This window comes from Amblyomma maculatum, chromosome 2, assembly GCF_055883805.1.
Source record: "Amblyomma maculatum isolate TAMU_Amacu chromosome 2, ASM5588380v1, whole genome shotgun sequence".
In the NCBI taxonomy this organism is placed as follows: Eukaryota; Metazoa; Arthropoda; class Arachnida; order Ixodida; family Ixodidae; genus Amblyomma; species Amblyomma maculatum.
This window is the reverse complement of record NC_139345.1, coordinates 152,387,404-152,402,518: the sequence shown is the minus strand read 5'-3', so window position 1 is coordinate 152,402,518 and position 15,115 is coordinate 152,387,404. Positions and strand designations below refer to the sequence as shown.

Here is a 15,115-nt window from a genome sequence, read left to right as displayed (position 1 = left end):
CTCTCCATTGGCACAAAAACAAAAATTAGTCGAACCTGAATATGAACACTGTGATGCTCTTACGGGTGAATGTTTATATAGAAGCCTGGAAAAAAGTGATCCTGTTTGGCATAAAATCATGCATGATTTGCAAATGAAGAAATGATAGCGCGCGCCAAAATATACAGAAAAACGAATTCAAAAAATTGTGAGCTCCATACTACAGCCGTGTTCAAGATTAAATGATAGATATGCCGCCACCGTTTTATTACCTTTAAGCAGGATTCACCAGAAACGTTCGTAGACAAAAGGCAGATTATTCGCTCTAATATACGGTGCGAATGTTCTTGTTTGACAAATTCTACGGTTTGCCTTTTTTTATTCGAATATCAGTATACCCGATAGACCGTGTTTTGGTCCAAGTTACAGCTTAATATGCAAAAGTTTGGCGGAGAGCTTGATGCGCTGCATGAAGAGGAATTATCAGCTTCGTGCCTTGATTGACGGCAAACCAGTCAGTGACTATCATGGCAACTGTGTAGAGAAGAACGAAGAAGAAATAACTGTACCTGCCTCCCCCACAGGTTGTCCCGAGGGACGCAGTCGACGTGGGTCACAGCTGTGCACTGGCGCTAAAGCCATATTCAGAGTTGGCAGCGTCCAGGGCAACGACCCTTCGAGTCCCGTCGGGGAATCTCAAGAAGACTTGCTGGGATCTCAACGGGTTGCTGGTGGCCGGTGCTTCGTGTATGACCCCCAAGCTGCCTAACTTCCTAACTGCCACTCGCTCCCTGCAAGAGGGACAGACCAAAGAAAGCGTTGGTCTATGACCGGTAACCAGGGAATGTCGCGCGTTATGGCTTTTGTTTATGTATTACTTAATTTAAATAATATTTATTGTTCCCGCCAGCGCTACCGGTGGTTGCTTTGTACCTTTGGTGCACAAATAAAGAAAGCTTTGCATCCAATCTCCATCTTCACATTAATATCTACTGACTTTGTATCGAACGCAACATGATCCGCCAGCACAAAAAGCTCTACCGTTCTGCCTAAACCGCAAAGAAGGTATCAAAGGTTTTTTTTTTTTTTATGTTTGGCAATTTTGTATGTGAACGACTATACCAATAGGAATTGAAGTTCAGAGGCCATGGATTCAATCCGATCGCGGTACGTTGTTAAAATTTCAGTACAGTAATCTTCAAGATTAGAACAATATTTCACATTCACCAGAACAAAACCATTTATACTTCCCGTTGTGTCAGTGGATAATGGCTTCTCTTGTGTTTATTGTGAACAACAATCACTCGCCTTTGATCGTTATTAGTCTCGCCGTTAACACCCAGGATGATCCCAACCCCCCCCCCCCCCCCTCTGCCCTTTGAAAATTAAATGGCTTCCTAAAACCGGATCCACGTATACTTAGTTTGAAATGAATACAGCCGCGTCAAATCAGAGCAAATGACTACATAATATCACTTGGACGAAACTGGCTCTCCTTACTACTTCACGCTGAGGACACAGTTGACCGGAAGGGCTTCATTAGCGACATGGGGCATGTGCCATATATGTTGAGCGGAGTTGCGACCGCGAAGCTCTTTACTAGAAACCACTTGGACCCATGTTTCTTCTGGCGAAACGAAGAAGAGGGGGCATGAGAGGTCACGTAATTGTTGCTAATTGCTACGATCCAGTAATTAAGCTGCCGTTCATGATCTAAGAAAGGTCAATTGGGCCAACCTTCACCGGACGCCGGAGCCTCTGGTGGTCTGCGATTTGGTTTGCGCGTCCGCGTCCTCAGCTTGCTGCTGAAGGCGATAAAAGCAATCGTCTCCTTTCATGAGTCCTTCTTTAGGGTGTCGCCTTCACTGCGCCATTCTTCATTTTATATTTGGCTTTTAAAGTAGATCTTTAAGCAGCCATTCAAAAATCAAAATACGTGCCCCAGTTTCAATGTTCAAAGACAAATATTATTATAGTACCGTCATAACGACCACTGTTTCGTGAATTTGATTAGAAGGCGCCCAGGTCACCCTGAAATTAAATTTCTTGTGTATTGAAAGGGTTGATTTATTAAAATGCACCCGTGTCTGGAGTGGAGCAGGGGCATAGGTTTTTTTCATAAAAGAATAAAAGACATTTGGGTATAAGCATATAGAACAGCGCAGATTTGTTTGCAGAATGCGTGAGGAAATGATCAGAACACGCATGATTGCCTCGGATCTCTTTCGTCTGTGCATCTGAAACACATGTCCGGATAATAGCATGCATATATAAGCGCGTGGGTTACGTCATGCAATATTGGCCGTAAATTTGTGAGCTGGCGGATAATTTAATAGATACTTGAACCATATGGTCCTTTATTTTGCATTAGATAGCATGGTATGCAAAAAAGAAGTAGCTTTTTGCCGAGGATTTAATGACATAGATGATTTCTTTGAAGTAAAGCATTGGAAGAATAATAGATCAGTGATATTTCTACACCAAACTTTGCACTGTAACGCAGCTAGTTGAGAAAGTTCATGATTTAGCCAAGGAACTGAACAATAAGAAGCAAATTCATACAATATGCCTCGACCTTTCGAAGGCTTTCGACAGAATTCATCACAAAGATTTAATTAACAAGCTAGTAGTAATGGAAAATAGTAACCAGCTAGTACAATGTACAGCAGCATAGGTTACCACTAAAGACCAGTTTGTTCAATTAAAGGCTAGCAAACCAGAATTGTTAAACGTAGCTTCTGGGGTACTTAAGGGTTCCTTCTTAGGTACTGTTTTATTTTTATTATATATCAATGACATTACTTTCGATATCAACAAAACGTAACATTAAGACTTTTCGCCGAGGGCTGCCTGCTCTATGCTGTAATAAACACTGAAGAGAATCAAAAAATGCTTAATGATGCTATCGCAACAGTTGAAAATTGGTGTGAAAGGTGGGAAATGAAAGTAAATAAGGAAAAAAAGCTGTAATTTTACTAGTAAGGAACAAGACCAACCACGTCCATGACTACAGTTATAAACTAGGCTATACTGGACTCAACACAGTCGAAACACTTAAATATCTTGGAGTCCTCATTCCTGAGGAATTGAATTGGGAAAATCATGTTCTAAAAATACGTTCAGCTGTGAAAAGAAACTCTGGTTTCTGCGTCTAAGATTAAAGCTGGCATCGCAAGCTGCCAAACTAACTGCCTATTTAACTTATGTGCGGCCAACATTAGAATATGCAAGCATTATATGGGATTCCGTGGTAAGTGGATTAATAAGAAACTTGAAAGTGTACGGAAAGAAGTTGTTCTTTACCAGAACGCTGCGTTCCCGTCTCCGCTGGTTTTTTTAATTTGTGACATAACCAGGAGGCGCCGCTTCCGTTTTGGCACGGCGATGCAAGTGGACACCGATGTCCTCCTGTGGAACCCGGTGCGTCGGCAGCGGTCGCCTAGAGGAAGCGCCTCTACAACTCGAGTGACGCAAGCAGCCAGGCCACCGTGCTGTACTCGCCTGCTAATGATGACTCTGCGGCCGACGACGAGGAGTTCGTGCCAGGGCTTATCAAGAAAGCAAAGCGAAGACCACACCGACGACAAGATTCGTCCTCATCAAGCACGTCTATACGGTCATTACTACGCGAGGCCCTCCGACACACACGTTCTTGTTTGTGCCAGAGACGCCAACAGACAATCTGAACCAATACACAGGCAAGTCACGTCTGTGTTCCTTGAAACCCTCGTCCCTGGAAGAATAAAGACGTGAGAGAGAATGCTTACAAAAACATAATTGCCATTGATGTCATGGAGATTGACCGCCATCAACAAACTCGGAGACATCAGTGTGCGCTGCCATATTCTTCAGGACAGTGGCACTGGGGCAGGCGTCATCTACAATGTTGACGTGCCCATCGCTGACATCGATATACCGGTCTTAATCAAACCAGCATCAATAGCATCTCCACACTGTAAGTGCAGCGCCTCGGCAGATCGAAATGCATGAAGCTGACTTTCAAGGGAGACCCGATCCGGCCTTTCGTGCCCAAGTGTATGAAGATCGGGCACGTGAGTGCGGACTGCAAAAATTCCATCATGTGTCCTTGATGCTCCGAGTCTCATAGCGGCGACATTTGCCGCACCATTGTTCTGAAGGCCGCGAACTGCCTTGGCCCTCATGACTCCTCCTAAAAAGACTGCCCCCGCTTAAAGACAGAACGGGCAGTGCTGAAGCAAATGATGCGTGATCAATCTGCACACAGAGGTCGCTGCTAAGGTACGACGGCGTCGTTCGCTTCGCTGAAGATCATCTATGAAAGCAGTTAGTTTTGATAGCAAGGCCTCGAGCACTCCTGCTTCTTGTCCTACTCTTATGCCTGCAGTTTTAAATCAGGTGACCTCGACGGGCGGTGAATCTGGAGGTGCTGTCTCAGACGATAACTGGCCACCGCAACCAAAACCTTCTACGTCCGCTGTGCCAGAAAACTTGCCGCGAACCGAATGTCCTGCAGCTATCGCCGAACTAGAGAAAAGTCAGGATGTGGGACATGAGCAAGACTTAGAGGTAATTGCCATTTTCACGTCCATGATGAATGCAATCCGCGCTGTTCTATCTAGTCTGCACACATCTGAAACACAGAATGCGCTAAAGGTTCTGGACGCGCTAACACAAGTTCTAACGGCTCTACAGCAGCAGACACAATGGCTCCCCCAGCATTACCATTTGGAAAAAAAACTCAAGTACACCTCTATTTTTCAATGAAATGCCCGTAGGCTTCAGTCCCGAATCGCAGATATTTGACAATATGTTCATGCAAATTGCATCCCCATCCTTGTTATTTGTGAGCCAAATGTACCAAGATCTCAGGCTACGAGGCATTTGCATCTGCAACACACCAGGGAAACAGCAAGGTCATCATTTATATTCGGCTAGGACTCACATATGGAATCCATCCGGTTTCTCCCAGCAACAATAACCTTTACATTTGCCTGACAGTGAAGAAGCGCAATCTCACGTATACACCTGTGGGTGCGTATATGTCGCTATCAAGTCGTTTTGACGCCACCCGATTTAGCGACTTGATGGCGATTACGCCTGGCCCTTGAATCATCATAGGAGACTTTAACGCTCACCACAACATATGGGGAAGTGTTCAAATTAACCTCAAGGGAAGAAAGCTTGTGTCCTTCGCCTCTGATCATGACCCGCAGTGTCTTAATGACGGTACACCGACCTTTATTGAAGGGGCAACTTAGAGCAGCTGTCTTGATTAAGCTTTTGTATCCCGATGCCTTACCAGCAATGTCCAGTGGTTTTCAGATATAGAAACACACCAAAGTCACCACATTCCTATATGTGTGATCATTATTGGCCTTTTCACATCCACGTCTGTCCCACGAATGCACCACATCGATTGGTCGGCATTTCAATCACTTATGGAAGATGCTTGCACAGCAGGCCTTTCTGCAGGTATTGAAGAGAAAATTAAGGAGGCCATAAAAAACGAGACGTCTTTCTTCACCCCAATGCCTACCTACAAAGAGTTTGACACGGACATACAGCGCCTGCGTGCATTGCAACGGAGGGCAGAACGTAGATACCGACGCACGTAGTCCCGCCTCGACCTCAGAGTTGCAAGGCGCATGCAAAAGAAAATTCCGCGCCGAATTCAAGCCCTCCAGGCAAAACGTTGGCGGCCATTTTGTGAAGCGCTTGATCACCGCAAGCCTTTATCACGCATCTGGAATGTCGTTCGTGGTCTCCGAACATCCCCTAAACAGCTCTACTCATTCAAATCTCTCGCACTCTGCCAAAGACGTGGTGAGGTCGAGGTAGCAGATTTCTGCGCTAGGGTAGCAGGGCAGTCGAGTCCAACGGCAACGCTGCATTTAAACGATGTTCCAGCTTCACGGGATTGACAAATGGACCTTCCCTTCTCCGTGGAGGAACTTGACGCTGCGCTGGCTTCTTGAAGACGGTCATCATCGCGGGGTCTTGACGGCGTAACATACACTGCGCTTGGAAATCTTGGACAAGAAGCTATGCACGCTCTTTTGGGATACTACAACAAATCATCGAGTGAGGGTACAGTTCCAGACGAGCGAACGTGCAGTCGTTTAGTTCCGCTCCTGAAACCTGGCAAATCGCCTCTGGACTTGACATCATACCGTCCAATTGCACTGGTTAGTTGCGTTGGTAAAGTACTGGAAAGAATGCTGCTTACTTGTATTGAGTGGTACCTGGAGCGCTACCGCATATATCCTGATATAATGCCAGGGTTTCGACGTGGACGCTCCTCAGTTGACAACGTGATGGACCTGGTATCATCTGTACAACGCCAAAAAAGTTTCAAGCGCTTACCCGCGGCGTTGTTCCTGGATATAAAGAGCGCATATGACAACGTCACTCACCAGGCCACTTTGGACGCTCTGCAAGCTGCCGAGCTTGGCGGTCTGGTTTTTTGGTGGATAAGCAGTTATTTATCCAACAGATCTCACTTTATGCAGACTGAGGATGGCCCAACATCTTCTCATTTCACTTCCCGTGGAGTCCCACAGGGCGGAGTACTAAGCCCAACGCTTTTAAATCTTACTCTTGTCGGGCTTGTCGACTTAATACCACAGTCGGCGCAACTTTCAGATTATGCAGACGAAATCTGTATCTGGGCACCAGGAGTTACGCGCCCACAGGTTATAGCGAGGCTTCAAAAGGCGGCAAGTATAGTTGCGGCCTACCTCCACCTGCAAGGTCTATAGATATCAACTTAAAAGGGCTCACTAGTTGCATTTACACGCAAGAACATGCCACCTTACACCGTACGCATAGATGGTAAAGTAATAGCTTACGAAAGCAGTCATCGCTTTCTAGGAGTGATCATCGACTGAAATCTTTCATGGGATCCCCGTATTTCATTGACGAAAAAGAGGCTGACAGCAATTGCTCACGTACTTGCCTTTATTGGGGGAAAGTCATGGGCAGCGTCCGTGCGGTCGATGCTCCAACTATACCGTGCATTATTTAAGGGATTTCATCGGTACAGCTTACCTGCACTTGGAAATATCCGGAAAACCAATTTAAGAATTCTACAGAGTCTTCAAGCTCAAGCTTTGCGAACTTGCCTGGGATTTCCGAAATGTGCCTCTACGGCTGCTACCCTTTTAATTGCACAGGAGCATCCCATATTTACTTACCTAACAGTTGACGCCCTGAGGGCACATTTCCGACACATCTCCCGGGTTCCCTGTCATCATTTGGCCAGTATTCCTGTTACCAGGACAGTGTAGAAAACTCTGGACTATTGAATAAAATATTTGAAATTAGGCTACCTTTTTACATTTCTGCTTGGCTAGAAAACTTCTTAGGGGATAGACGATTAGTATTAAAGGTTCTTTAACTTATGAGACTTATCACCAAACTACATGTGTACCTTATGGACTGGTTCTGTATTTATTGCTTTTTTAAATTAGTACAAAATATTCTTGTTCATTCATTTTAAAACTGCATGTGTATGGGGACGATATTGCCAATTTTACTGCGAAAGGAATACTCCTCTAGCTATTGAGCATTCAGCGCAGCGCGGCGATAGCCACGCTAAGCTGTGTCGTTCTGTGACGCTGTGACGCTACGCTACCCACATGACGCTGTGACTTCACACCCCACGTGGCACTAGGGTGAGAGCTGAGCTACCAACTCAAGCGGTCGGCGTAGCACGGCGGTCGCCCCGTCTTACCCACGTGACGCTGTGACGTCACACCCCACGTTACATACGGGCTGGCAGGAGCTGCCAACTTGGGTCTCTTTTTTCACATGTGACGGTTATGTCAGAATCAGCCTGCTAGGACCCTTGTATTCACGTTACCGCTGTAGGCCACTAAGGCACGTTCATATGGCTTGGTTAAAGCGGGGCTTTATATGCGGGCTGAGGAAGAAGAAAAAGAGAAGAACGCTCGGCCACCCGCAGCTAATACTTTCGCTCAATATTTGACTCAGCAGTGTTGAAGTTTTGTAATTTTTTCGCTTTTCCCAAAGATATTTATTCATTAGACAAGTCAATGCAAGCCTACCTGAATGCCCTTAATGTTTGGCTAAGTAAGCTAAAATCAATTATTAACGTGGAGAAATCCTCAGTGCTCGTTTTCCCTGCGGCATACCATCTTTACCTCTCCCTTGTGTATTTCTGTTCACAGATGTCATAGGTTGAATCCTTGAAATATTAGGGCTTGAAATATATACTAAACCTAATTATAATGGTGGCCTCCTATCAAAAGAAATTGCCTGAAGGTGAGCAAGCCCTTGGCCACCTGAATATAATTAGTCATAAGAAATTCGGTATGCGCTCTGATGCTCTTTTCTTTCTCGGTAAAAGTTATGTGACACCAATTCTGGAGTTGCGTTGTGTTCTTTTCTCTGGCTCTTTTAGATACAAAATACGACCTTTGTTGCTTCTGTACAGGCGCCCTTTCTGACCCATTATCTGAGTTATCAACATCAGTTATAATGCGGTCCCCTATTTAGATGCCCGTGTACAAGACGAACACTCGTTTCGAACTTCCACTGTGCGAACGTTTTTGCGAGCACTTGAGCTTCGGCCTGGAGTGGCTTCTCCCATTTTTATTACACACCAAACTCAGTTGTTGGTAAAAATTGGCCGCAGTACAAGCGAACACAATTTATATTTACTCACTCCTTACTGTCAAAAATTGCATTTTCGTTTACGTGAGTACTGCCGTTTGGTAATGTTCATGTTAAGTTTCCACTATTCTTTGACCAATGGTTGCCATCTAATGCAAAGCACCTTATAGCTTCGGCAATAAAAGGCCGCCTGGAAGATTATCTACAGCAGTAACGACCAAACGTAGCGATTTTCACACATGCGTTTCAACGCGATGAAAAAGCACTACTGTGCATTTGTTCCCAGGCATTGGGTTGAAGATTTTTTGTACGGATCTCCGATTGCACACTGATCCGTCAAAGACTTTCCACGCCCCCAGTTTTCGAAGGACGTGCTTAGCATTGTTGGCCTCTGCTCTTACTTTCGCCTCTTTATCAAAGATTTTGCCCGTATCGCTCGTCCTCTCATCCACCTATTAAAGACCTAAAGACCGACATCGCTTTCACGTGGGGCCCCGACCAGCAAAGTGCGTTTTCAACGCTTAAAAGCTTACTCACGTCTCCCCCCATCTTGGCTTTTTTCGATCCCTCAGCTTCCAATGAATTTCGAACAGATGCCTGCGGATATGGCATCGGTGCAGTGCTGGCACAACACTACCACGGCGAAGACCGCGTCATAGCATATGCCAGCCGCCTTCGCTCCAATGCCGAACGCAATTATTCGATTAGTGAGCGCGAATGTCTCGCACTCGTATGGGCTGACGCTAAATTCAGGCCTTACTTATACGGCCGTTTTTTCTCAGTTGCCACTGGCCATCACGCTTTTTGTTGGTTGTCATCCTGCGATGGTCGCTGAGGGTAACAAACTGGATTCCAAGGTAAGGAAAGCGTAGCAGGGGGCGGCAGAAAGTTAGGTGGGCGGATGAGATTAAGAAGTTCGCAGGGGTCAAGTGGATGCAGCTAGCACAGAACCGGGTTAAGTGGAGAAATATGGGAGAGGCCTTCGCCCTGCAGTTTGTATAGTCAGGTTGATGATGATGATGATGATGATGATGATAATCCCGGAGAGATCCATCCGGCCGTCTTGGTCGCTGGGCCCTATGCCTTCAAAAATACTGTTATACTGTGTTGTAAAGTCGGGCCGTCTTTATCAAGACGCCGACTGTTTGTTTCGCTATCCTGTAGAGCTCCCTGATCTTGATGAAACAAAGGCCATTCCCTGCATCTTCGTCTTCTCCAATCTCGCCAAAATGAGCGACTAACAGCGCAAAGACTCCATTAAGAAGGCCTGACTTCTGGAAGATCAGAAACTTCTCTGAAGTTTTTGTAGTGCAAGATGGTGCCCTCTACCGTCGTGTTTACCCAATCTGTTGGTGATTCTGTTGGTTAACTCTACAAGCTGCGCATACCTGGCCACCTTGATGTGTCTCGCACTTACCACTGGGTATGGCGTCGTTTGTTTTACCCTGGACTATACCGCCGCATCCGACGCTACATTGAAGCCTCGAGATGTGTCAGCGTAGTAAAAAAAAAGAGCCATCGAGGCCATCTGCTGGCCTTCTCCAACCTACTGACGTTCCCGAAGTCCTGGTCAGGTCGCAAATGCATGGCAGTGGCAACCGATTATGTGACACGCTACGTCATCACACGAGCTTTGCGCACGAACTGCGCTACAGATGTCGCTGACATCCTTTTAAACAGCGTCATTCTGCATCACGGCGCTCCCCGCTAACTGATTACCGGCCACGCCGCTATTTCTTTTTCCGAGTTATTTATGACATCCTGAACATCCTGCGTTCAAGTTCTACGAAACATAAACTCGCGACCGCGTACCATCCCCAGACCGACGGCCTTACAGAACGCTTCGGCCGCACACTAACGCACATGTTATCTATGTATGTATCACCAGATCACCACGACTGGGACCTCGCGCTGCCATATGCGACATTTGCATACAATTATTCAAAGTACAACAAGACGGGTTATAGACTCTTTTTTCTTAATTTTGACAAGAACCCTGTTTTATCTTTCTACACGCTGGTCCCACCCGGTGGCCTCCCTTTAACCACCTACGCACGTGACGCCATCGCGCAAGCTGCTGAAGCTCTCCAAGTGGACCGTAGTCGCCTCCTCGCTTCTCAGACTTCTCCGAAGTCTGCTTACGATAGGCGACATCGCTACGTATCCCACGACCCTGAGTTCATGGTGCTTCAATGGCCTCCTTCACGCTGCGTTTGCCTCTCTAAAAAAACTTTTCTTACAGTGGGCGCTTACCGTGTGGTGCGCCAAGTCACCAATGCAACCTATAAACTTGCCTCTCTTGTGCTCGCGTTCTCCTCCTTCTACCTCTCTACTGACATTGTACATTTTTACCGCCTGAAACCATACGAACTCATGCCTTCTTTGCCATATTATCCCCTGGATGACGCTTACACCACCGGGGGGTCACGTTGTAGGATGACGAGGACGAAGAGTTTTCTGGCCTTGCCTCCTGGAAAACAGAAGGCGGTGAAGTAGGATTGGTTCCGCGGTGCAGCGCACTACTAAGCCATTTAAATCGGCGTTGTAAATATACTGTAACTATAACTCTTCACGTAACAATATTTACTTTATTGTTTGCCCGTTCAAAAATATGCAGAGAGAATTGGTCAAGTTTCTTAGGCTTTCATGCAGAAATGGTGGTGTGCTTTCAAGGTCACCTCAAGACGTCATGCTTAGATGCGGGTTTTTGAAAGTGTTTAGGGCCGACGTCGACTACCGCAGCTCTGATTGAAGGTTCGTGTAATGGTTTCAGCGTGTTTTGTGTTTCACGACACCGTTGTGTCTCCTTCGTCTGCGCGCGTACAGGTTTTCTGCCGCGAGAGCCCCTTCTACCTTTGATGTGAATGTGCGACCAGTCGGCGTTACTTGTGTAAACCAAAATTCAATAATTCCTCATATTGAGGTGTCTCCCACGAAAGGTCTCTCTGCGTTGTGGACAGTGAATTGCCGCACCGAACATATCGGTCTGCATCACGGCTTGAAACTTCCCTCCTGTTGCGCCGACCAAGTCAGTGTCTGTAGCCTTGGCTACCGATGTCGTCCACCAGACAGTGACTGGGCCCGAGATGGAACGCAATTAGTTCACATGATTGACTGACCCAATAGCTCTAAAGAAAGGATTACCGTGCATTTTATGTCATTCTCGGCCGAAACGCCTTGTTTGACTTTTCTCCTCTAGGTGGCCCATCTTTCGTTCCTCCTTCTCAAACACTGCACATCGTTGACACGACCTAACGAGTGTCACCAATTGAAAGAAAAGTGATTAACCAACACGCGCTTGAAATATTAAGGAAATGCTTGATTCAAGAATCTTCCATTCATGTAGTTGCCGCAGTGATTCGTGTCCAGACGGGCGGCACAAGGTGCGTTTGCGTTGATTACCGTTGTCTAATTGTAGGTCACTACCAAAGACGTGTATTAGCCTCCCCGTACAGACGATGCCTTCGAAGACTGCCTATTTTCTGTCTCCTGCTTTTCTTTTGTAGATCAGAGATCGGACTATTGGCGGTTTCCAATTCTCCCAGCCGATAGCACGAAAACTGCATTTATTGCAACGAATTTGTTTCGATACATTTCGTTCTTTGTAATACACCAGTCAATTTCGAGTGATTCGTGGACACTATAACTTGCAGATTAAAAAGGGATGTTTGCATATGCTACTTGGACGACGTAATATTTCAAAAGACAGTCCACAGGACCATTCAGCTCTTGTGCTGAACGGTATGTGTCAAACAGACCTTGTGCTGAACTCAAGGGTTGCTTTGCAGCACATCAAATGCTTGTTCTTGGAGATAAAGACGGCGTCTTGCCTGGCTCTGCAAATATTGAAGCTGTCGCGTTATTTACAGCGACCCCAGACCGACAAGGAGCGGCAGACGTTTTCTTGGTTTGAGCTCTAAATTGTACTATTTAACTGATCGCTTTGCTGAAATATTACACACTCTGACAAGCATCCTTCACAAAGATGAGCCTTTCAAGTGGCCGTCAAAGTGCGACTTCACCTTCCGCCATTAGAAAGTTCTCCGTTCATCCTTGTGACCCGTACGCGATTGAGAAGCGCCCAAAGAGATTAATACCGACGCAATTGGTGTCGGAATTGGCGCGGTTCTCGCCCAGCGCTGCGAAGAAGGAGTGTGTTTTTCCACACGTAAGCCAATTCCTTAGTAAGCCGCAGTGATATTATACCCTTACCAAGCCGACGGTTAAAGTTTTCGTCTTCGATATGTGGCATTTTTCCTGTTTTTGCTTATAGACGTCCATTCACCACCGTCACACAACATCATTCTCTCTTCAACCTTCTGTAGTTTTGTTCTTTGAATGTGAATTTCCTTGTAGGTTTCATCTATGCGACTATTACAAATCAAGTAACCAGAAATATTAACCGGAATAACTTTTTGAACTATCTCCTAATTTAATCGTTCCCTTATCAAATACATTTAAAGGAGGAAATATTATTTTTGGTTGAAAGAGGGCAGCTTTAGTTTTTAAGAGCATATGCTCTTCTCACGTTTGGCGATTTCTGTCATTCTTTCGACGGTTCCAAATTCAAAATCGAGCGTGCATGACGCGACTATCATGGTCTTGAGTTAGAAATTTGTTCAAGCCCGAGGCGGTGTTCACCATGGGCTTTTGCCACCCGAGCAATCCAATTGATAAATCAAATGACTTCATCACCCACTAATGAGTGAAGCTGTGCTTGATGTTTAGGAGTACGAAACTCATTCTGCATTGAGAGTCGAACTCCTAACCCTCCGACCACCAGGCGAGTGCCTTAACCAAACACGCCACGCCGGGCACGTGAAAAGTACATCTTAGTTCTACTTGCCTAGCGTTCCTGCCATCTCCAAGGCAACATAGGGGCGCGAAAGTCCGAACTAGTATTCACCATGGTGGTTTGCCGCCCTGGCAATCCAAAATAGCGTTCAACCGTGGACTCCAATCCATAATTTCAGATATTCGGCAATATTGTGGCGAATATCACTTCCCCATTTCGGTTATGTGTGCACCGAATTTGACAAACATTTTGCGAATATCATGATATATGACATTTTCTTCGCAAAGACTCAACAGAACCAGCAATGTCACCAGCGTGAACGTATATACGTAAATTCATTCGGTTCCCCATAACTACGAGAATAATATATTTGCTTAACTAGGGACCTCACATTTACGCTTGTGGTTGTGTACTTGGCAACATTAGGCCGCTTTAACACCGAAATGTTAAGGGCTTTTAAGGCTGTCACATAAGATTTGAAGATAATTATAGGCGAATACAATGCTCATCACACAATGTGGGGAAGTGTTAGAATGAATCATAGGGGTAGAAAGCTTGTCTCCTTCGCCTCTGACCATGAACTTCAGTGCCTTAAAGGCCCACTGTCCACCCTCCGGTCGAAAATAATTTCTTCCCCGGTGACTGTGAGACTTCGCCCCTGGAACGCAAGGCCGCAAAATGTTTTTGAAAAGAGTAACTAATAACGCAGTTACAGCCACCGCAATCACCCGATTCTATCCTGCCTTTCTCCTTCCGTTCCCTCGCAAAGGTTTTTCACTCTCCTGCCCGAGTTCGTCTAGCCTCCGCAATACAAATTCCCCTTTCTCCTCCGCGTTTGGCGGGAGGTGGGGCGTGGCTCTCCGCGAGCGCGAAAAAAAAAAAAAAACGGTCGAGGGAGCGCGCGCTGCTGGATTCAGTCTGGCCGTGGCGAGGGAAAAGCGCGCTGCGAGCGGTAGACACCCATCCTTCTCCCGTCAGTCAGCTAGACGGACCAATGGACGTCGTTCCCGATACGTACGTCATTATCGTGGCCCGTCGGGCCAGCGCAGGGAGCGGTGAAGCTGGCTTCTCAAAGGAGAGCATGAGGGAGCTTTGAATTGTATTTTCGATGCTTTGCGGCGCACGTGTCGCTGTAGAATTTTGCACAGACTATCTCCGGTACCTGATCGAAACACTGGGCTCCTTTTCTTAAAAGGGCCTTCCCTGGACAGTGGCCCTTTAACAGTGGAATTCCAACTTTATTAATGGCGTGAATTATGGCAGCTGCTCGGATTTGACATTCGTTTAGGAATGCCTTATTAGCAGCGTTCAGTGGTTTTCAGATGTAAAAACTCACGGCAGCGACCATATCCTAACTTTTCTGATAATTGCCGGCCATGCCACATCCTGCTAGCTAAACGTATGAAGCGCATTGATTGGACAGTTTTAAAGCACAAATGGAGGGTGCTTGCAAAGTACGATTCTCCACAGGTTTTACAAAGAAATAAGGACGCAATGAAAAGTGCAAATTGTTCATTTAATAAAGTTACAAACTGCACCGATTTCCCCATCAAGTTACAACGACTGCGATCACTTCGGCGGAGGGCAGAGCGTAGATACAGGCGCACAAAGTCGCACCTCCACCTCAGAGACGCAAGGCAGATGAAGAAGATTCAGTGAAGAATTCAAGCACTGGAGACAGGACGCTGGAGTTCTTTTTGTGAAATTCTATATACACGCAAGCCT

The 15,115-nt window shown here is 46.1% G+C and overlaps 1 protein-coding gene across 1 annotated transcript in view; it reads right to left on the bottom strand.

Annotated features, from left to right (window-relative positions):
* Positions 1 to 592: 592 nt before the first annotated feature.
* LOC146200191 (acidic phospholipase A2 PA4-like) overlaps positions 593 to 15,115 on the bottom strand; it is a 92,625-nt gene continuing 78,102 nt past the window's right edge. Inside the window, exon 5 of the mRNA XM_084592289.1 lies at positions 593 to 770. Coding sequence (XP_084448415.1) covers positions 593 to 770 — 178 coding nt within the window. The remainder of the gene's footprint in view (positions 771 to 15,115) is intronic.